We start from the raw sequence: 22,183 nt of genomic DNA, 5'->3' as shown, positions 1-22,183 counted from the left end.
GGGCCAATGTAACGAGTACATTTAATTTCTCCACTGTGAGATCAATAAAGTCAGTCACTCAGCAATCAATTTTTGTAAGAGTCATCTCAGATTACCAAAGTTATTACCTGCACTTTTTTTTAAAATCGCCTTTACCTGCAGAAAAAACCGCTTGGGATTTATTTTACACAATAGGAAAACACATCCCGCCCTATTGATGCGTTTCTAAAGCTGATTGGCCGAGAGAATGAGATTTCGAAATCTAACTGGCTATCTACCAATGTCAATCATTGTAGGGGCGTGTTTCTACGCTGTCGTTAGGAGAACACAGAGCCGGTGTCACCCGGCCCCATTCTGTACTTCACCGGTGCTGAAAGGCAGATGGGCTGAAAGAAAGAGAGCAGGAACCATGGACGAGTCCAGAGAACAAACGAACCCACTCCTTAGCAGGGTGAGTACTCGGAAAAGAGGTTTTATTGTAGCCTTATTATCGTACGTCTCGCGGCTCTTTGTCTGTGTTTGCCAAGCAACACCACAAGTCAAAGGGATGCTTGATAACCAGTTCTATTGTTAACCGGCTTTCCTCTTAACTTAAAATATGTGTGTTTTCTCGGCACTTTAGAGGCTAAATTTGAGTAAAAATGATGAATGTATATTAATGGAAGCTTTTTATTCCTGTTTTCAGACGGTTGTTCTAACACTAAAGGTGTTATTCGCAATAAGTCAACAAAGTCCTTATGAATAATAGTTAATAGCGTAACTAAAACAAACTATTTTTAACTCTAAACATTTGGGTTTACTGTTTAAACAGGTAGAGTAGGAAAAGAGTGATAGTCCAAGAAGCCTGTTAGTAAATGACAGATGAGTTAACCGTTTTATTTTCCGCTCGCGCGCTGCGTTGCTTTACGTCATGTTTCCCATTGAGGGCTACAGCTGAGCGAGCTGCTGCACATTCTTTGCACAGTTACAGGCTCTTTGCACAGTTACAGGCTCTTTTGATTTATTAACTCCACGGCTAGTTATTTTAATGTGAAAGAAATGCCAACTTAAAAGTGGTAAAATAAAAATAAAAAAGTATTTTTTTATTGGTGATATATGTGTGGGAATTGAGAGCCACATCCTGCCTGCTGGGTGTCACTGTCACAAATAGGCAGATAAGCATCGCACCATTCAGTGTTAAGGAGACCAAAAAAAGAAACTTGCTGCAGAGCTAAGTTTTAAAAAGCACAGGGACTTGACGAGATTAGTCGAGATGTAGGGCTGTCCACTTGTGCGTTCTTACTGTATGCATGTGAGCATAGACACACGTGAATGCATTCTCGGAAAGTCAAGGGGTTGCATTATTGCAGTGCACTACTTACGTGTTTGACACATGACCCCCCCACAAGCAGTAAATCGTCATCTCCCTAGACTTTCTCAGTTGCTCATGCATTTAAATCCCACCTCCTTGCGATTGTTAATCTTTCAATGGAGCATTCAGATTGTTTATGCATGTTTAAAAAACATGAATTTGATTTTAAACAGGGGAATATTGTCTTTATCACCAAGTCTTTTGTTCTGAGTCCATAAAGAGGGGTCTTTCAAAACCCATGGAAAGCCGTTGGCTTAACAACTCTGCTTCAGCTATAATGAAAGCTTCTAGGAGTTTAGATAGTTTGTTTGTGAAGACTGTTTTATAACAATACTGGCAAAAACAGGGTTTAGAATTAAAATCAATGTTTATCGTTCTAGATTATGGCTTCTTAAACTCAAACTAAGAGGTTAAAAATTGAACTTTAGATTGGAGGTCTTCAACAGGGGGTCCGCGACCCCTAGGGGGTCCTCTGAGGTCCTGCATGGGGTTGCGAAAATTTTGGTTGATTAGACTTTTTTTTATATCCCCCCCTGCAATTTTTTACACTAATTGGAATGTCTTTAAATACACCTTAACATGAATTCAACACACTGTAGTAAACAGATAAATGGAGCCAGAAGATGTCTTTCAGTCATCAATGCACACATTCAGCGACACACAGGAGCTTTTCAAGTTGGGCACTGTTTCATTCACAACACCTGTCCCATCAACATGGAATCTGAATCAGAAATACTTTAATAATCCCAGGGAGAAATTACTTTTGTTATATTACTCCATATGTAATAGAGTGACTATAGGACCAGATTGATAATTATAATAAAAAATATATTTAGGTGGTCCCCACTCCATCTTTTTTTTTAATTTTTTTTATTTATTTATTTTTTATTTATTTATTTGAATAGGGACAATGCACATTAATGAACATCAGTATAAAAACAAATGTAAATATGCCGGATTATAGCTACAAAGCTAGTTTCCATCCGTAGTCCCTAGGCAGGCAAATACATAAGAAAGAACATAATATACAATACAAGCATCACAAGGAAATGTTAAGAGTTTAGTGGTTACATGACTGGTTTGTTTTCATCTGTAGTTTGAGTTGGGCTTTCTCGCCATCAGTTTGGGGGTCCTTGGCCTGGAAAACTTTGAAGACCCCAGTTTTAGATTACCGAATTCCTGTTATCAGATACAATTTCATTTTATAAAAGAAAGGAATAATACCTTCCTGAAAATAAAAATGGCAGGATACTGCCACCATCATATCTCATTGAGGGGGATGTTATGTCCAGTATTATATGCAGTGTTAGTTTTTACCACGCTGAGTTTTCCAAACGGCTATACGCTAGGCACATTCGACCAATAGACCTCTTTCTAAATGTTTGGTAACAGGACTCCTTGTTGATTTCCATCAAGAACAGCTTACTGTGGCCCCACTACAGATGGATTGAGTGCCCAGCTACCGTAATAGTCATCGTGTCTTTGTTTAGGTAGAGGATCATGGCTTTGTAGGTTAGCAGTTATATTATGTATAAGCAATGCATGATTTTTTTCTACTCAAATTTAGGTACAAATACTTAACTATTTGTAATTATTGACATTGATATTCTTATACTAGATAAAGCTTATTATATGTTTGGCAGACTAAGATAGACTTTGACCTTAAATCTGGTACAGTTTAGATGTAGTTTTCTCTTTTCCCACTCTTGAAAATTGTGCTGAAAATAAATAATGTTTAACCTTCATTAGGGATAGGCCTGTGTTAACATACAATCCAGTCTGTGGTACTTTGAAAATACAAGGAACGGGGTCTGGTTGGGGGGCAATTTTCATAGGAATGGCGACATCATCTGATGACAGGTATCTAAAGATAGAGAGAGCAAAAACCAGCCCTCTGGGCCACACAAAAACCCCCCAACAAAACAGAGGTATGAGTATCATGACATTTATAAATGAAAAAAAAAAACCTTTAAGTGTTAACTAGAACAAAGCTCAAGCAAATTATGCATTCATACTCTAAAAGCAATATATTTCTAATACCGTAAATTCAGTAGCAGCTCTAGAACCTGCAGCTCTTTTTTCTCTGACAAGAAGGTCCCTAGTCTCCTAAGTTTTAAGACAACAGAACTCTGCCACTTGATCATCAGTAGTTTTAGAAGATATTTACAACTTTCCTTTTGATAGACTGACTTATATAACTTAATTTCAATCACTGTTGTTTTAACTATCAACGCCCAGATGTTAGTGAATTGTATAAACATTTGGTTTGCATTGTTCCCAGTTCTTACACAATTTTTATTATTAGTGGTTTGAATATTGTATTTAAAAAATGTATTAACACAAACTGAGTGTGATTCAGCTGTAAGGATGGAGAGAAAGAGAAGGAGAATAAAGCCTGAGGACAGATAAGTGAAGCGACTGCTTGGTTTGTAGGAGCAGCTGCTAGATTCCAAGTGATTCATTTTTGAAAATTATTGATATAAATAAGCAGATTATCATAATGTGCTATTTATGAACTACTATTGAATAATGCTTGTTTGACTTTGTGACCTAACGGAGAAGACTAAAAGTATTAGATGAGGAACACAGTCATAAAGTCGGTGATAACATATGCTTTATAGGAGACCAGTGATGTTTTGAGGTTGGACCAATTAAGCTAATGAGAGCAAAAAAACACAGTTAACAAGAATGGTTAAAATTTCTGCAGATCACATATTGCTTGTGCCCTTTTAGTATGATTGCAGGCAGACATAGCAAGAAGATCACCACAGAGGAGAATGTGGAACAGATTAGAGGAACAGAGAGCGAGTGTGTACAGAAAGTCTTGTATTTGATTAGTCCATGAATAGATAGTATTTATAACTGTAAACTTAAAAAAATCTGTCAGGATGGTAGAGGTGGGTGCCTGTAACGTGTCTGCTTTTCTGTGGAATGTTCAGACCATCCTTTTTTTTTTTAACAAAACCCCGCTTTAGACTTCTCTGCAGCTTTATTCCCGATCATTATAGTGCGTTCTTGGTTTTCATGTTTGTTCATTTGTGTTCTTCAATAAACCTCACAGAACAGCTAGATTTATACTGAAATTAAATCACACACAGGATGAGTCTGCTTGCCATTTAGATGATCTATGAAGGCAATATATGTCATCTAATTTTGTCAAGGGGTGTTGGAGGAAAGGGGGATGAATATGCATCACTTTTTACATTGTTGGAAAGAAAGTTTTTCATATCTGGATTTACTGATAGAAATATAATATATTATACATAAGTATAAGTTATTTAGTATCATCTATGAGCTGAAAGTCTTAGCCTTATGTGTCTATTGCCTTAGAAATTGCTACAGATCGCCATCACACTCTAATGTCAATTCTGCAGGTTAGGCCTATATAAAATCTATATCCTACAAAGACCGATAAAATACAATTTCTAAAGTTATCTATAAAAAAAAACCCTCGTCATCACTTGATGTGATGTGGATGTGGTGGAAGGTGATGAGTATTGTTGGAGGGGGAGAAATAGTGAAGGGAGTAGTTCATGTTGATGCTGCTGAAAATTACACACTGTAGCTTTAGATTTTTAAAGATGAGAATTTAAGTTTTTTTTTTTGAAAGTTACAAGATGAGTGTTTAAACTAGAGATGTCCCGATCCAGGTTTTTGCACTTCCGATCCGATACCGATATTGTTTTTGGACTTCCGATCCGATACCGATACTGGCCGATACCAGCCTATCCGAGCATGTATTTAAGTTTAAGTTAAAGTATTTAGCCTTAGTTGTAAGACTCATGTTGAAAAGGGTTTTGGTACTCTTGATAACATCTAGCCAGCTAAATTAGGTGAGATTGAATAAAACACAATGATTGGTAACAACAAACTTACCTGTTTATTAAGAGATAAACACAAACTGGACAAAATTACGAATAGCAATCTGAAATTGCACAGTGAACAGTAAAACCGTAAACAGTTAAAGGTGCAAGTATTACTGTAAGTTTTAATAAAAATGCAAAACAGGGAAACACTGGTGCAAAAAAGTGGAATGGATCGTTTCAATCGGTGAAACTGGAAAATACGGACCAGATTTTTTTTTAAAAACTGGATCGGCAGTCTGGATCGGCATTTTACATGCTTTGCCGATACGCATTTTTTTGCCAATATCGGCGTGCCGATCCCATACGTGGATCGGATCGGGACAAGCCTAGTTTAAACAGAGTGCTTGTATGCGTGTCTAAGTGAAAATAGAGCTTGTTTCAATTTGTGGATATTTTGGATCTAGGATTTAGCTTCTCCTGTATGCCTATGTGTGTGGCAGTGCATCATAATGACCGGATTCTTACCACATCTTTAAGTTGGCTAAAAAGAAACTTAGATGACCAAAAAAATGGCATCATTAATTGTGCTTTCATGCATGTAAAGGCAACGAGTAAAATACAAAGTTCACTCCATATTTCAATATTTTTATCATTAAAACATCAGCATAGTCATCAAATATGTTTCCTTTCAGTGCTACTGATCAATTTTGCTCTCCTGAGCTATCCAGTCAGCTGTAAATATATATAAGAGTGTACGGAATGTACACTTACAGTAATACATAATTGTTTACATGACTTTCTCAAAAGTCCAGACTGCAGATTGATATCTGGAGCCGGCACTGTTTGTTGCAGCACCTCAATTCTTTTCCTTTTTTAGACACCCTGATGTGCTGCTGTAGTTCAGATCACCTTCCTGTTGCATGACCCAATTCAGGACAAGCTTCAGCTGTCAGACAGATGGTCTTATGCTTGGCTCTAGAATGACTTTGTATACAAAGGAGTTTACGCTGAACTTAATGACAACAAGAGGCCCAGGTGTAGAAGAAAAACTGTGTCAACAATTCAGCTTGCTGCACTTTTTTTGTGCAGCTTAAAGCTTAAAGCTTAAAAAAAAAATCACTCACATGTACCGAGGTCAATTTCCCTTCCAAAGCTCAGTCACTGTATCATTAGAAACTAGATTATATTACCAGACTTATAGCAGTTCTAATTGGTTTATTCACACTCTTTCTCTGAAAGTAGGGATACTCAAAGAACTTCGACTGGTTACAGTGCTAAGAGGCTGTATGTGTTTTATACTAATTAGTCTATGGAATTTGTCCTTCGTGTAATTTCCTTGTACGAGTTTAGCAGACTGAAGCCAATACACAGGATTGTTCTACATAATTACTGGAAGTGTTAGTAAATAATGCTTCTAGATCCTTCGGTCATAGAGGCCATACAACAGAATTCCTCTGAAACTAATAAAACAGAGAACCACAGCTAGTTGAGTGCTTTATATTAGCACAGAAACCTGAGACAGTTATTAAGCACAGTGTGATAAAAGTCACTGTCACAGTTGCCTAACCAAATTTATATTGATTACATCGCTGACATGTGGGAAATATTGAGGATTTTTATGGGTTTAAAGAGTTGTGAAGACTTCTTGTATTTTTATCCTATTGCAGACTACTTTTAGTGTGTACTTATTTGGATGGACAGACTAGACCCTGCTTGTATACAACATGAGTTAAGGCAAACCACCAAGAAAATGATTACCAAATGTTCTGCTCATGTGATATACCTTTGTGTAATAAAAAAATAAATAAACACTGGGGATGCTTACAGTATGATATATATAATATATAAAAATGTTCTTCTGTTTTAATTGTGTCTTTAATATAACTTAAAATGTTCAGTATTTAAAAAAAAATCTATTGAATACCGATGTACCTAAATATGATAGAAAAACATAAAAGATTCTAACTTTCACATGACTGAAGAGCTGAGAAAATTAATTGGATTAATAGGGATTCATCGAATATTGAAATAATCATCAAGTAATTTTATAACTGATTAATCTTTAACTGTGATAAGTAGGTTGCTCTGCCTTTAGCTGACAGAGCAACCTACTTGGAGCAGTAATTATACCAAGATCCTAAAGAATCTATAAACATTTTGCATTTAAGATAAAAAAAAAAATTGCCTGTCGATATGCTCTATCCAGAAGTCCTCAAGTGGAAATGTTTGAGTCTCACCTGGTTTATTTCATAAAAAGTCTTCTTTTAAAGAATCTTTGGCTTTCTGATTATTAATCAATTAATCTAAAAAAAAAAAATTCATAGACAGATTAATTGATTTACAACATAATCCTTAGATGCAGCCCTACTTGACTCTAAATCGCCAATTTGAATGAGAATTTCTTTACTTTGGCTTTTTTAAAGCTTCTTAAACAAGATGGATGAGATAAAGTCTGCTTTTTCAGGGAATACATATTCACTATGTTTAACATTGTGTATTGTTGTTTAATTCGCTTAAACTTGGGTGCATCCACTTTGTGTTCATTCAGCCATTAGAGGTCCCTCTTTACATTTAGTTTAATACTAATTTCTATCAACACTATTATTATAATTTAAGGCTGGTATTGTATAGAAGTCCATTATATTAAATATTGTTGACATTAACCATGTCTGCTTATGTATGATATGATTACTTTTTTCTGTTTCCTGGTTAAAATACTATGATTTCTTTAAATTAGCTAAATGAACTAGTTAATAACTGCTCGCATTTTAGAAATATGCTCTGTTTACCCCCATCTATGGAAGCTTTTGTTGCACAGAAGGACACAGATAGACTTAGATTATTAGAACTTGTTGAAGGATTTGTCTAACCTTGATGTGTTGAGTGGGATTGAGTAATTCAAAGTCAAAAGAACTAAGGCATTTTGAGTCTTATGAATTCACAGCAATCTGTCCTTTTTATGATTCACTGCAGGCTGCAAGGCAGAGCGACCCAACACCTGTGCCTGTTTCTATTTATCTTTGTTTTGGGGGGGATCTTCATTTATGACCTGAATACCACGGTGGCTGAGGACTTGTATGTCCTCCAAATGTGAATGTGTGCCCTCTGTGTTTATAAGCTGTTGGCTGGGTGAATGAAATATTCATGGCAGCATGGTGGGATTGGCTGCTGTGCATGGAGCGGGGCTGACAGGGTAGAGCAGAGCACTGTGTGTTCTGAAGCAGCTCGCCCTCCCTTTGCATCAAGCAATGAGAAGAGGAAGAGAGAACAGAGGAGTGTGACACTGTCGCTTTTCACGCTCGGCTCACAGACGCCCCCCATACAACGCAAATAACCGCCATAGACAAGAAACTGGTTCACGTCCCTGCAGCTTCTGCTTTGCGGATGTTTTGGTCTAAATGGATGAGCAGAGCAAAGAGGAACATGTGCTAACGGTATGTCTGCTCTTGAACATTTGTGCCTGTGTGCTCTGCATCCGTGTTCTGCAGTTGGAGCAGAATCCACAGGCTCTAGGTGTGCTGTCACGTTTGTGCGTTTATATTGATTTGTCGGCTTGTTGTTGTGTGCTGTTAAATGTTAAGGAACGGAGCCAGGTGGTCACTACATTTGACCAGAATAGAAAAAAAAAAATTACTCTACTGTGAAAGAAGAGATGATAGTGGTGAAATGTAATGCTTTTTTAATATACCCTTTAATGGCCCAAAGCAACGTGAACGAGAAAAAGCTATCAGAGACAGTTATGGCTGCTTGAAGGGACGGGACGAGCAGACTGAGAAGGAAGAGAGGAAAGCTTAGCCAAGCTGTGAGAAAATGGGTCTGTCAAGGTAACAGAGTCAAAACATAAAGCTTGCTATCTGTTGCAATGATGTTCAATAACTCAGGTTAAAAATAATTAGATTTTAAAGACTGGTTTGGAAATTTAAAGCACTGTGATTAAAGGAAACATACATTTGGAATACAGAGAGAGGTTAATATGAAGACTTTTTACTCCATCCAGTAATTACAGATATAAAGTAATCCCAGCTCTATGAATTAGATTAATTAAACCACTGGTCTCTGGGGACCATATATAGAGGTTGCAAGTGAGTGCATTTGTGTCCTTCTCAAAGGCAGAAAGTTCCTATCGAGCTAAATAATTTAGGGTCTAGTCAGCAATATATAGCGGTCCATTATTTTTTATTTCCTTCTCTATGTTGGTTGGATTTTAACCATACATTCTGATCACCCTTTAAGCTTAATGTTTGTGAGATATACTGCTGGCAAATGTATTCTTCCCCCCAAAATTTCATGTTTTCTTTTTTTTCCCACACCACTGCAATGTTTGCCTGTTGGTCACCAGAGGTGTTTGACCTAGAATTTAAGGGAGCACTTTCCGGCTAACCTCTTTCTTACTAATAAATCATGATCACCCACAGAAATTAAGTTAAAGAGTCCTGCAGTGCTTTAGATGGTCCTCTGGTGCTCCTGGATTAATTTTAGTTGGCTGGGTGCACCTGGTAAGTTTTTTAATGGGCTCTGGATAAGCAAGCTTTCAAGATAATGAAACAAAATGTTCCCTGGAATGAAACGTCTACATGTTTGTGCTTAGTGCAAAGGAATATCGTAATAAAATCGCAATATTGGTTGAAAATAATCGCAGTTTTATTTTTGGTAAAATTGTTCAGCCCTAGATTGGATGATAAACTTTATTACAATATATTTCTTAATTTTGCTGTTGGAGGGAAGGGCAACACATGCACACGCGGATACGTATATCAGCCAAAAGTAAATATATGCCTAAATCTGCTGTATTGATATAAAAAATGTAAAAGCCTAAAAAAATCGGCCAAGAAAGAACACAGAATCCTGAATAAACTTGGGGACATTCTTATGCCAAGTCCTTGAAACCACTCTGATATAACATTTTAGAAACTGTTGAATAAAGAATAAAAACAAGTCAAATCACTATTATAAATTAGCAAAACAACTAATAACTAGCTCTGAAGATACAATCAAAAGGTCCCAGATTAATTCTTAAAAAAATCATCTTTAACATTTTCTCCCCTCTCCCAGTCATAGCCCCTGTTTTCAAGTTTTGACTCCAGAGGTGGGTAGAGTACCTAAGAAATGTACTTAAGTAGCACTACTTCAACATATTTCTGGTCAAGTTACAGTAAAAAGTAGCCGTCCAATGAAATAGCCAGATAACTGATCAAAAGTAACATCAAGACAAAGACATTCTGTAAAAGGAGAATGCAAATTTTGCTAAAAACTGAAACTGTCAAAGTCAAAGTTTGGTGGTGGAGCTGACCTCTTTTTTAAGGGCCAAGGTTGCTTTTAAATAGGGTTTTTTCCCATGATCCTTTAGGGTTCGCACTAGGACTGGTTCTTGAGCATAGTATGGTAGGAGTGGTGTTAAAGTGAAGCGACTATCTTCTCTTTTTTCTCCCATATAATTTCTTTTTTTGTTTTTTGATCATTAAAACCACTCCCATATTTTTTCCTTTTTTTTTCTCCCTATTGGGCTCAATGTACATACTTCCCCTTAATATGCAAACCATCAGCTTGACCTTAATGAGCACACTAATACACCTGGGGAAGTGGCAGCTAAACACTAGCATTGCAATGATTTAACATTTTATTGGCTAAATACTAGTGTTGCACCGATACCGATACCAGTATTGGACGGGGCCCCGATACTGCCCTAAAATGATGGTATCGGTATCGGCAAGTACCAACAAATAATGCACCGATACCATCTTGAGAGCCATAAGTTTATTCAGCTATTGTCACCCATTCCTGGTAGGCAATAAAAAGTTCTACTGGATTCACTTTGTATTAGATTTTTCCCTGCTTCACAAAGGTAGGCAGCAGCTTGACAAAGCCATGATGGAAATTATTTTACATTATTATTGTATCGGTATCGGCCGATACTGCACAGCCAGATATCGGGTATCAGTATCGGGGCCAAAAAATGGCATCGGCGCAACACTACTAAATACACTTGAATAAAAACTGTGAGATGGCGCAATGTATTTGGACAAAAACGTGCCTGAGCAAACGTGACAATTTTACAGAAAGAACTCCATTTCACCCGCACCCCCGCCATGCTTCTGTGTTTTCATCTGAGAGGAAGAAGAAGAATCCTTGTTTGCGCATGCCCACCGAGCGATTTGCCCACGATAGTCGACTGAAAAAAACATGTTCGATTTTCTCCTGACCTCACAATTCCTGATCGGTAGATGATCGTGAGAGGCTGATCGCCCCTCGTTACCCCCTGTACACTACACGACGCACAATAAGGCCGAAAGTCGGGCCGATCGGAAAATTCTCGCACGACTTGAAAGACGCCCTGAAAAGGGCAAAAAATCGCACAGTGCAAGCTCGGCTTAAAAAAGAAGTAAAAAAAAAAGAAAGACTCTCACCATCAGCGAGTTTCAACTACAGACCAGCCATTGCCAAACTAGAAACTCCACCCCTTCCTTCAAAAGGAGCTGGAGTGGATGTTCTAACCTGCCTTCAAGTGTTCCTTGAATTGAACACTTCAATTCAATCAAATAAGAGCCATCAAACACTGTCTATTGATAATTTTTTAGAGCCATCTTAAAATATGTCTTTTTGAGAAGGAAGCAGTATGCATATATCTTATTATTTTTATTGTTAATATGTTGAAACATTTTATTCTACAGCTCTTTTTGTTCAATTCCATACAGACTATTCAAAAGTTGTGTCATTTTGTGAGACTGATGAATAGATACTTTGATTATAGCCTTGATTTAAATTCTTGTACTCTTGACGGTAAAATAAGCTACATATATACACTCACCGGCCACTTTATTAGGTACCCCATGCTAGTAACGGGTTGGACCCCCTTTTGCCTTCAGAACTGCTTCAATTCTTCATGGCATAGATTCAACAAGGTGCTGGAAGCATTCCTCAGGGAGTTTGGTCCATATTGACATGATGGCATCACACAGTTGCCGCAGATTTGTCGGCTGCACATCCATGATGCAAATCTCCCGTTCCACCACATCCCAAAGATGCTCTATTGGATTGAGATCTGGTGACTGTGGAGGCCATTTGAGTACAGTGAACTCATTGTCATGTTCAAGAAACCAGTCTGAGATGATTCCAACTTTATGACATGGCGCATTATCCTGCTGAAAGTAGCCATCAGAAGTTGGGTACATTGTGGTCATAAAGGGATGGACATGGTCAGCAACAATACTCAGGTAGGCTGTGGCGTTGCAACGAGGCTCAATTAGTACCAAGGGGCCCAAAGAGTGCCAAGAAAATATTCCCCACACCATGACACCACCACCACCAGCCTGAACCGTTGATACAAGGCAGGATGGATCCATGCTTTCATGTTGTAGACGCCAAATTCTGACCCTACCATCCAAATGTCGCAGCAGAAATAGAGACTCATCAGACCAGGCAACGTTTTTCCAATCTTCTATTGTCCAATTTCGATGAGCTTGTTCAAATTGTAGCCTCAGTTTCCTGTTCTTAGCTGAAAGGAGTGGCACCCGGTGTGGTCTTCTGCTGCTGTAGCCCATCTGCCTCAAAGTTCGACGTACTGTGCGTTCAGAGATGCTCTTCTGCCCACCTTGGTTGTAACGGGTGGTTATTTGAGTCACTGTTGCCCTTCTATCAGCTCGAACCAGTCTGGCCATTCTCCTCTGACCTCTGGCATCAACAAGGCATTTCCGCCCACAGAACTGCCGCTCACTGGATGTTTTTTTTCTTTTTCGGACCATTCTCTGTAAACCCTAGAGATGGTTGTGCGTGAAAATCCCAGTAGATCAGCAGTTTCTGAAATACTCAGACCAGCCCTTCTGGCACCAACAATCATGCCACGTTCAAAGTCACTCAAATCACCTTTCTTCCCGATACTGATGCTCGGTTTGAACTGCAGGAGATTGTCTTGACCATGTCTACATGCCTAAATGCACTGAGTTGCCGCCATGTGATTGGCTACTTAGAAATTAAGTGTTAACGAGCAGTTGGACAGGTGTACCTTATAAAGTGGCCGGTGAGTGTATATAAACACCTGTCATGGATTTTTTTTAAATATTTATATATATTATATTTATATATATTACATAAATGAAAAACAACAAAAAAAGTTATATACCACAACACTGCCTGAATTAAAAAAGATAATAGAACAAAACAAATCTTTAGTCATACCACTTAGTCATACACTGTTAACAGCGGATCAACAAGAATATTTTCTATTTTTTGAAAACGTATTCACCCCTGTGCAACTCTAAAATATTTAAAGGCTAAATCCTTTCCTCTGCCTACATCCCCCAGAATGCTGTGTGATTCTGGATCAGAGTTCATTGATATAATGGATTGCTCTGTCAAAAGTATTTTTAACACATGTACAGTATTGTTACTGTTTTATTGCCCAGACCTACTGTAAATAGGTCTTGATGTATCTCTATTAAATATATCTGTTACTCGTTAGCATTAAAGCATTTTTTTTACCCTGGCTCTTCGTTAAACAATGCATCAATACACCAACATTATTGGCCTGAGATAAATGTAATTATTATTTAATTTGCAATAAAAATAATGCATTTGGCAGTTATGTGAGCTTTGACTGTAATTTTAAAGAGCAGTTCTCTCCCACTATGCAGCACATCTGTTACATTAGTCCCTGTTGATTGGATCAGTTCCCAGTTATTGCAAGGCTGGCAAAGAGGGAGTCAGTTGTGTTGGCATGTTAAGATGCTAGTTGCTCATTTCTCTGCCGGCTTGGCAGCTATGCTGATAGTCTTCCGCCCATGTAAACATGTTAACGAAAGTTAATTTAACCTAGCTCTTGAAAAAGTAAATTTTTGTAGTTAACATATTTAACACTGGCAGCTGATCTATAAGTGATATTTTTTGTAATTAAGTTGTCTTTTTTTTTTATCACAGTAGAGACATTCTTTGCATTATTGTTGCTATCATTGTTCTTGTTTTATCACATAATGCCTAGTAGAAGGTGGTATTACACTATATACTTTATTTTTATTTTAAACATACATAATTAAAATTTTGAAGTTCTTTCAATGCACAATGCAATTTTTAATACTAGATAAATATTTGTTTAAAGAACATAGTAGTAAAACTATAAAAACTAAATATATTTGACCTTCATTAATTGATTGCACAGAGCAGAAGAGCTGCATAAGCAGCTGAATGCTCTTAGTATTAGTAATGCTCTGGTATTCACATAATAAATTTGCAAAAGATTTGAAGTAGAACTTGGAGCATAATAAAAATAAAAATTAATAAAGGGGGAATGGATGGGGAATGTCCTGCGTCTCAGAATCTGATCCACCATCTGCAATGTGCAAAAAATAAACTCTTAATTATGAAAATATGTGACTAAAAATAGCTGCTTCCCTGTTTAGAGAAAGGTTAGACAAAACAGCAGTTGATCCAATCTTGCAGTTACCGTAAATTCTCTAATATAGGCCCGGGCCTTTATTTCACTCAAGTGCATCGCGGTCCAGGCCTTTATTGGATAGAGGCCAGTATTAGAGACAGGCCTCTATTGCTATTTGAGCAAAACAGACTACCAGTGGAATGAATAAAAATGAGATTTTGTGTCTATTTGAACCTATAAAACACTAGGTTCATTTATTGAAAAAGTACAGTTACCATGTCTCGCTTGGTTTGAAGTAAAAAAAATATATAAAAATCCTCCAATTCTGTTTAATTCTCCTCCTCAGTTTCCTCCTCCTCTTCATCTCTCCCTTTATTCTCCTCATCACTCGCGCTGCTCCTCCTGTTCTGCTGCGTGTCTGTTCTCTTCCTCGCGCAGACGGGCAGCAGCAGGGCTTGTCGTTCAGCTGCGCAGGGCTGTGGTACTTGTATGTTACTTACTACCACAAGTATAATGTTGAGGTATGCCCAGAAAAAACATTTATAGCCCCGGCCTGTATTAGAGACCGGCCATTATTTACCTCCTCTGACAGCGAGACCGGCCATTATTAGAGACCCGGCCGCTATTGGAATACAGGCCAATATTAGAGAATTTACGGTATCTTCTAATTCCAACAGTTTATTGTTGATGTCGAAGTGTGCTTTCATTGCCTTTCAACTGGCTATGCTACAAATCCATGTTATAACCAATAAAACAAAAAAAGGATCAATATATGCTTATAGGGGTATTATGTTGAGGTGCTATAAGGAACCAGTTTGAGACTTATCCATTCTGGGAGAAGGGTTCAAATGTTGTCAGTCTTGCAGCCGCTTTGTCTGGATGGAACCCCCTATTGGACCAAGAAGCTTGTGGTATAACCCAAACCTTGGGTGTATATGGATGGGTCCTATGATGGGCCAATAGGTTTCATTGCTTGATCTCAGGTCTTCATTTGCTGAGATGTTCATCACCGGCCAGATTGAAAAATGTTTGAAATGTTCTCCATTTCTGAATAACTGTCCTCTCTGTTTAGAAAAATTGACTTCAAATGCGGAAAGGGTTTTATATGCTCCCCTAGTTTAATGTGCTGTGTTATTTTTGCTTTTCTAAGAGCATTGCTTTTGTGCTCCCTCTTTGGTATTGTGTTAAAATACACACTATATGCTCCAGACTTATACAAATTACTGAACCAAAAATTATACTTTATTTTGATGGAGTTTTTTTTTTACTTTTATTGTGTAAGAGAGACAAAATCTGGGGCTTGTAAATGGAAATCTGTTAGCTTAATGCATTACAGACCTAGGAATTATTCTCTGTGTTACCTCCAGGTACTTGTTTGGAGTTTTAGCACCTTGTTACTATAAAACAGATGCCTGTAAAAGAATGTGACAAACATCCTTGAACTCCTGAACAGAACATCAAAGTGACTGTCAGCTTGTTTATGGAAAGATGGAACATTTCTGGTCAAGACATTCTTTTGGAGAAATAATATATTACCTTATTAATAATTTGTGGTAAACCTATAAAAAAACGTACTTTCAGTAGTTAATGTTTATATGTTAGAACAGGTTCAAGTCCTTATGGTGAGGATATGTACTTTTTACTGTATTTCTTTAAACCTTCAAACGGCACAGCAAATGAGAAATTACATCATATTGTAGCAATAAAATAAATCAGAGGAATCATAAACACAAACTGTAGGTCTGTGTCTGATAGTGTTGCACCGATACCGATACCAGTATCGGACGGTGCCCCGGTACTGCCCTAAAATGGTGGTATCGGTATCGGCAAGTACCAACAAATAGGGCACCGATACCATTTTGAGAGCCATAAGTTTATTCAACTATTGTCACCCACTCCTGGTAGGCAATAAAAAGTTCTACTGGATTCACTTTGTATTAGATTTTTTCCTGCTTCACAAAGGTAGGCAGCAGCTTGACAAAGCCATGATGGCAATTATTTTACATTATTATGGTATCGGTATCGGCCGATACTGCACAGCCAGGTATCGGGTATTGGTATCAGGGCCAAAAAATGGCATCGGCACAACACTAGTGTCTGATGCCTTTTTTGTTGTTGTTGTTCAAATGTTTTTCTTTTAATTAAGCTATTTCCAGTGGGTAGAGAAGCCAGAAATCCTCACTTAAGTAAGAATAAAAATAGTTATCATTACTCAAGTAAAAGTAAAAGTCACTGTGGATTGTTTTCACAACAAAATAGTTGGGAAAAAATGGCATAGAACATGTGATCATGTTAAAAAATGTGGTCACTTAAAAAATCTTTGAGTTAATTGATTTGTTTTATGAATTCTAAACTATTCCAAAGCTACTACCCTGAAAACTATTGAATTGTAATGGACGATAAGTTTTTTTGTCAGCTCAATGCTAGGAAGTCCAGAAGAAATAGAGACCACTTTAATTTCTCTTTTTTCAGATTTCACAATTTACAATTATTAATTATTAATTACAAATATTTGAGTGAAATTAAGCTCATTGCGTTGTTCTATAAGCTACTGGTGCATCTTGGTATGCTATTCACCATTTCAGGTGTACTCTTTGTTCAGTGTGACGCACTTCTGCTAGAATTCAGAAAACAATGGAATGAAAGGGATGTCATAATGCATTAGAAATGGACCATTACGTTTACAGACTGATACATGTGTTGCCATTCCTTCCATCTGCTATTCTTTAATAATGTTTTGTTTGGTTTGTTGATAAAGGTTTCTTTTTGATTAAATCAAAATTTTGTTTAAATTTTCTAAATAAATTTTGAGACTTTTGTTATCATTGTCATTTTTTTTGGTGTGGGCTTAAAAAATTATCCCCAAAAATTTGGCAGCACATACAGTATTGTTTATTGGCCAGACTGATGTCAATATAAACAGCATTGGCATTGGCTTAAAAAAAAAAAACTTGGCCCATCTCTAGTATTATATTATTTAATCCTTCTCTGCTGTTTTTGTCTACTTTTGAATGTACAGTATTTGTTTTCAAATATGCTAATGAAACAAAGTGTTAGTTCGATAGGACCTGCTTCCATGTTATTCTCCACTTTTATCTCAGTTTGCCATTCCTCACTCTCATCTCACATTGATTTTCATTTTAAGCTTTATATTGTTTGTCTTCCAGGAACTTTTGCCACAGGTTTCTGGTAACCTCAAACATAACATGATGTGGTTTAATACTCAGAAACGGGTCACAGCTTTCATTTACTCCGAAAAATTATCACACATTCTGGAAATGCTTAGTTATGCCTAAAGCCCTGAATACTATATTTTTGATTGCAGAAGATAAAAACATCCTGCTAACGCTACAACTGTAACAGTCACAGAAGGATTAGCCATCAACTTTTTGGGAATCTAGTTTTGAAACTGGTAGATAAAATGTTTTTCAAAATTTGATTTGTACACAATGTTTTGGCTTACATAACCTCTAAAAGACACTCATTATATCACTCTGTATTTTAGGCAACCTTATTAACCATTGAGCATGGCTCTTTCTGTCAGAATTAAAAACTTGTATGAAAGACTAAAGTAAATTAGTTTTCCTTTTAAAACTGAGACAGATCAATCTGATGTCATGTGGTCTCTTTCCTTTATTATTCCTATTAAAGACTTAGACTTATCGTTGATATGTATGCAGCATCTAAAATTCAGTTATTTACATACAGCATGTAAAAAAGACATATAACCATTGTTTTTAGCTCTTGGGTAGAATTCAGATATTTTCATATTTAAGTGAGTTCTGTTTACTAAGGTTACTCCTCTGTCCCTGAATTATTTAAACAAATATATTAAACTTTCACATACAGACATTTACATACACTTTGGTAGTTGGTAGAAATTACTTTCAGACATATCTCAGTTTATTTGGCTATTCACTAGTCTCTCAACAGTCCTCTGAACATTTGTCCAAAAGTAAGTGGTGTAACAGCCATATTTTGCCTTGCTCTCCCATAGCTGCTCAGTGTGGCAAGAAGTTATCTGTGTAGTTGGGATAAAAGGTTTGTGATGTCACTCCAGAACACTAAGGTTGTTTTTTCTAAGCCATAGAGACCGATATATCGGCCGGCCAATTTATTAGCCAATATTACCTTTTTTATTCTTGTATCAGTGTCGGCCGACACGTCCATGTGTTGGAGAATTATTATTGTGTAACAATACCTTAAGATAGCATACAGTCTATTTGCTATCTATTGTTGTTTTGTGTGATTGGTTAATACATTTTTCTTTTTTATTTAGACTTGTATAACATTTGTCATTATTTCATTTTTATCATGTGAATGGAGGAAGAAAAGCAATAAATACTTTAAGAATTTGCTCAAAAATATGGGCAGCATATATAGGAGATCTGTTAGACTGATATCAAGATAATCTGCATCGGCCATAAAAAACTGTATTGATTAATCTTCACTAAGCCACACGATTAGCATCATTGTGTATTTGGAAGACCCATTTGTGACCAATAGGGCTGGGAAAGTAATTGCATTTGCAATATAGTAATTTTTAACATCGCGGAAGCACTAAATTTTGGTCATGTTGCATTTAACGAGAAATAAACTAAATTTGTCACTGCAGCCCTTTAGGTGGGAGTAATGCAATTAAAGTGGTTTTGCCGCCACACAAAAAGGTAGAGAGGTGCAGCTAGCATTCAGATTCATGCATGCGAGGAGAAGTAAGCACTTTTTGATTTGAAAAAGCTTGCTAGATGTGAAGCAAAACACCTTCAAACTTGGAAACAAAGTCCAGTTGATTGTTTTTGTGTTTTGTTTTACTATTTTGGAATGACTATGATCTGGATGACTGACAATCTTCCCCAGCATACCCGCTTGTGTCTTTTCAGCTCTGTCAGCACAGGATTTTGCTTTTGCTGTTGTATCCATGAATGCATATTACATAAAAACATGGTCAACTCTGCAAGACAGAACCCGTCTCCAAACAGTATAATTCCGAATGTTAGCATGGTGGTAATAGTTTCAAATAATTATTTGATCGTTGGAGCTTCAGGCATCTGGAACTTGTACCCAAAGATGTACCTTGTGAAGGTCAACAGTATACTTCTTAGCTGCTTTTTATCTTTTACATTTCTATATGTCAAAAAATAAGACAGTTTGAAGTTTTTCCTTTCAAATTATTATAAGGCAAATTGATTATAGGATATGTAAACTTCTGATTAGAAGGAAGTTTTACAAAAAAAAAAACTGATTTGTCAAATAAATTAGATATTCTCCTGACTGACTTAAAGCAGGGAAGCAAAGTTTCAATTTACTATGATGTCACAGAGTGAGAAACATTGTAAAAGGTTGTAAATCTTCTTATGTATAGCATTAATATTTGGCTTCAGATTTGGATGCTATAGAATCAACATTGTTTGTCAGTATAAGAACATGTATGTTAATTGGATGCACAAACTTTTTAACTTAAAGACCAGACTTTAAATGTTTCCTTCCACACATCTGTGTTCTGTCACCACCTCTGTAGTCATGTCTGCTTTTCTTAGTTCCTCCCTCCTACTAAACTCCCACAGTGATGTTAGCCATTTATGCCCACAAAGCACAGCTGTGGAGGAGCAACAGAAGCAATCTAAATCTCCCCAGCCTTTTGCTTCAGGGACAGTTGTAGATAGACTGGGGTTTATTTTTGACAAAGCTATGTGACAGGTTTCATCACGTGTTCTTTGATTGTTCCAAGAAACGTGGGGTTGACGGCACCAAGTAATCTAACAAGGGCTTTTACTATAGCTGGTTAAGCTGCCTTGAGGACAACATGCACATAAAATGTAATTCTTGACATTAGCTAGAGAATAGGTACTATAAGATATACAGGCTTATTACGGTGATTTGGGTTAATTAGACACATGCATGTGGTTTTTGCTTTGAAATGTTCTCCTAGATCCACTGTTATAAAAAGTTACTTGCTTGTATATAAAAAAAACTATTACAGTGCAACAGTAAATGCATTATTGTCCTGACTGAAACATGTAGATTCATAACAATCACATTTACGAGGATGTTTGCTGATTGAATCATGTTTAGGAAAACAGGCCACTAACAAACCACTTTAGCACATAGCTTATAACTTATTCTTATGAAGTGAAAAACTTATCTCTACCTATTTTATTTAATTTCTGTATAGGACAAAGCAAACATGTAGAAGGTTTCTGGTCAGGTAGGTCCAAAGTTATTTTTTTTCCAATAAGGAAAGAAACACTACCCAGCAACCTAAAACAGCTGTCACATGGTGTTGCCAACATCTTGTTAGGATACAGCACTTTGTGTTGATCTATAACATATCTCATTGTAGAGCTTATAGAGCTGTAGAAGCTTTTTCAACACAAATTGTCATTAAAATCTCATGAAATAGTTTTGTCACTCTTCATTTTGTCCCGTAGTTGGACAAATTTCCACTAACAAAAGCCTGATTGATTTCATTATTTCTCTCTGAAATGACTTCTTATTATCAAGGCTCTGACAAAGAGCAGGAGCACTTATTATCATGTAAATCAAACAAACAAACAAACTAATGAATGGACAAATAAATCCAAGGATAGATGATGTCACTCATTATTGATGGAAGATTCACAGCTGAACAAGGAAAATAATGTGGGAAAATTGAATGTCAGCAGTGATGCATCAGAAGTGGCGAGCAAAGCAGTGAAACGAAAAGATTTGCAAAATGGTTTCCAGGCAAATGAAAGCATGGTCTCTAGAGGTGATTGGCATTGAGAAAACAAAAGGCCCTTATGTTATTCCTGGTTAGGTTTACAGCCAATATGAGGCAATGGTCACATTTTGTGTCCATATGTGCTCAGCAGCAGTGATACACAGTCAAATTCTTCATTTTATAATTGTGTTGGCTTTATTTCTGCCTGCTGCTTTTTTTTCTGGAGTAAAAAAATATAATTTGACTTTGGCTTATACATTTATTGGAGATAATCAACTTAAACAAATTATATTATTATTATCTAGAATTATGTGCTAACTAAGAGTTTAAAGGAAACTAGAACATAAAGTCGTGTAAACCTGGCAGCTGCAGTCGACATTAGCTCACCCCCTCTAAGGTATTTATGTGTCCAATAAAAATGTTTGTCTAATTTAAGATTTTCATGTCTCATCTTGCAATCTCACGTTTAGTTGAGATACACTGACTATGCAGACAAGCTGATCCCTTTGCTCTCTATATAGTCCAATATGTGGAGCTTTATGATGTTAGGGTGCAAATAGTTCCAGAAACTGTGTTTTAATTTTTCTAGATATTTTCTAGTTTGACTTTGAAAGAAATTTTGCGTTTGGAAATTAATTTTACTGTATTTCTATACCTGATATATATTTTCTATTTTAGAGACATGTTTATCCTGAACTATAAACCCCTTTTCTTCCCCTCCAGTCTGATTTACCCAGTCATGTAGTTGAAAGAATCTGGGGGGTGTTATATCTAACAGACTTTGGCTTTATAACAAGTTTGCTATTTGCTAAAAATGTTATGATTTATGCCACTCTATCTAAGTTTCTTTTTTATGCTTTTAATGAATGCCTCTTTTTGGCTTCAAATCAGTACCACCATTTTGGGATGTGAGTGTCTTATGTGTGAATATGTCATTTATTACATCTGAATTCTTTAATTTGATTTCCAGTGTTGTGTATATT

General features: G+C 36.7%; 1 protein-coding gene across 9 annotated transcripts in view; it reads left to right on the top strand.

The window, feature by feature from the left end:
- The first annotated feature begins 289 nt into the window (after positions 1 to 289).
- Positions 290 to 22,183, top strand: part of LOC119777999 (sodium bicarbonate cotransporter 3-like) — a 60,151-nt gene continuing 38,257 nt past the window's right edge. For 8 of the 9 annotated variants that reach the window (XM_038277009.1, XM_038277011.1, XM_038277010.1 and 5 more), the window contains exon 1: positions 290 to 430. In XM_038277009.1, coding sequence (XP_038132937.1) covers positions 389 to 430 — 42 coding nt within the window. In that variant the 5' untranslated portion in view covers positions 290 to 388. Of the gene's footprint in view, positions 431 to 8,285; positions 8,571 to 22,183 lie in introns of those variants that run through there. The other variant, XM_038277006.1, reaches the window with a different exon arrangement.

This window comes from Cyprinodon tularosa, unplaced genomic scaffold (genome assembly GCF_016077235.1).
Source record: "Cyprinodon tularosa strain WSP-4 unplaced genomic scaffold, ASM1607723v1 ctg13, whole genome shotgun sequence".
Classification (NCBI taxonomy): Eukaryota; Metazoa; Chordata; class Actinopteri; order Cyprinodontiformes; family Cyprinodontidae; genus Cyprinodon; species Cyprinodon tularosa.
The sequence above is the reverse complement of the archived record's forward strand: the minus strand, read 5'-3'. Positions and strand labels throughout refer to the sequence as shown.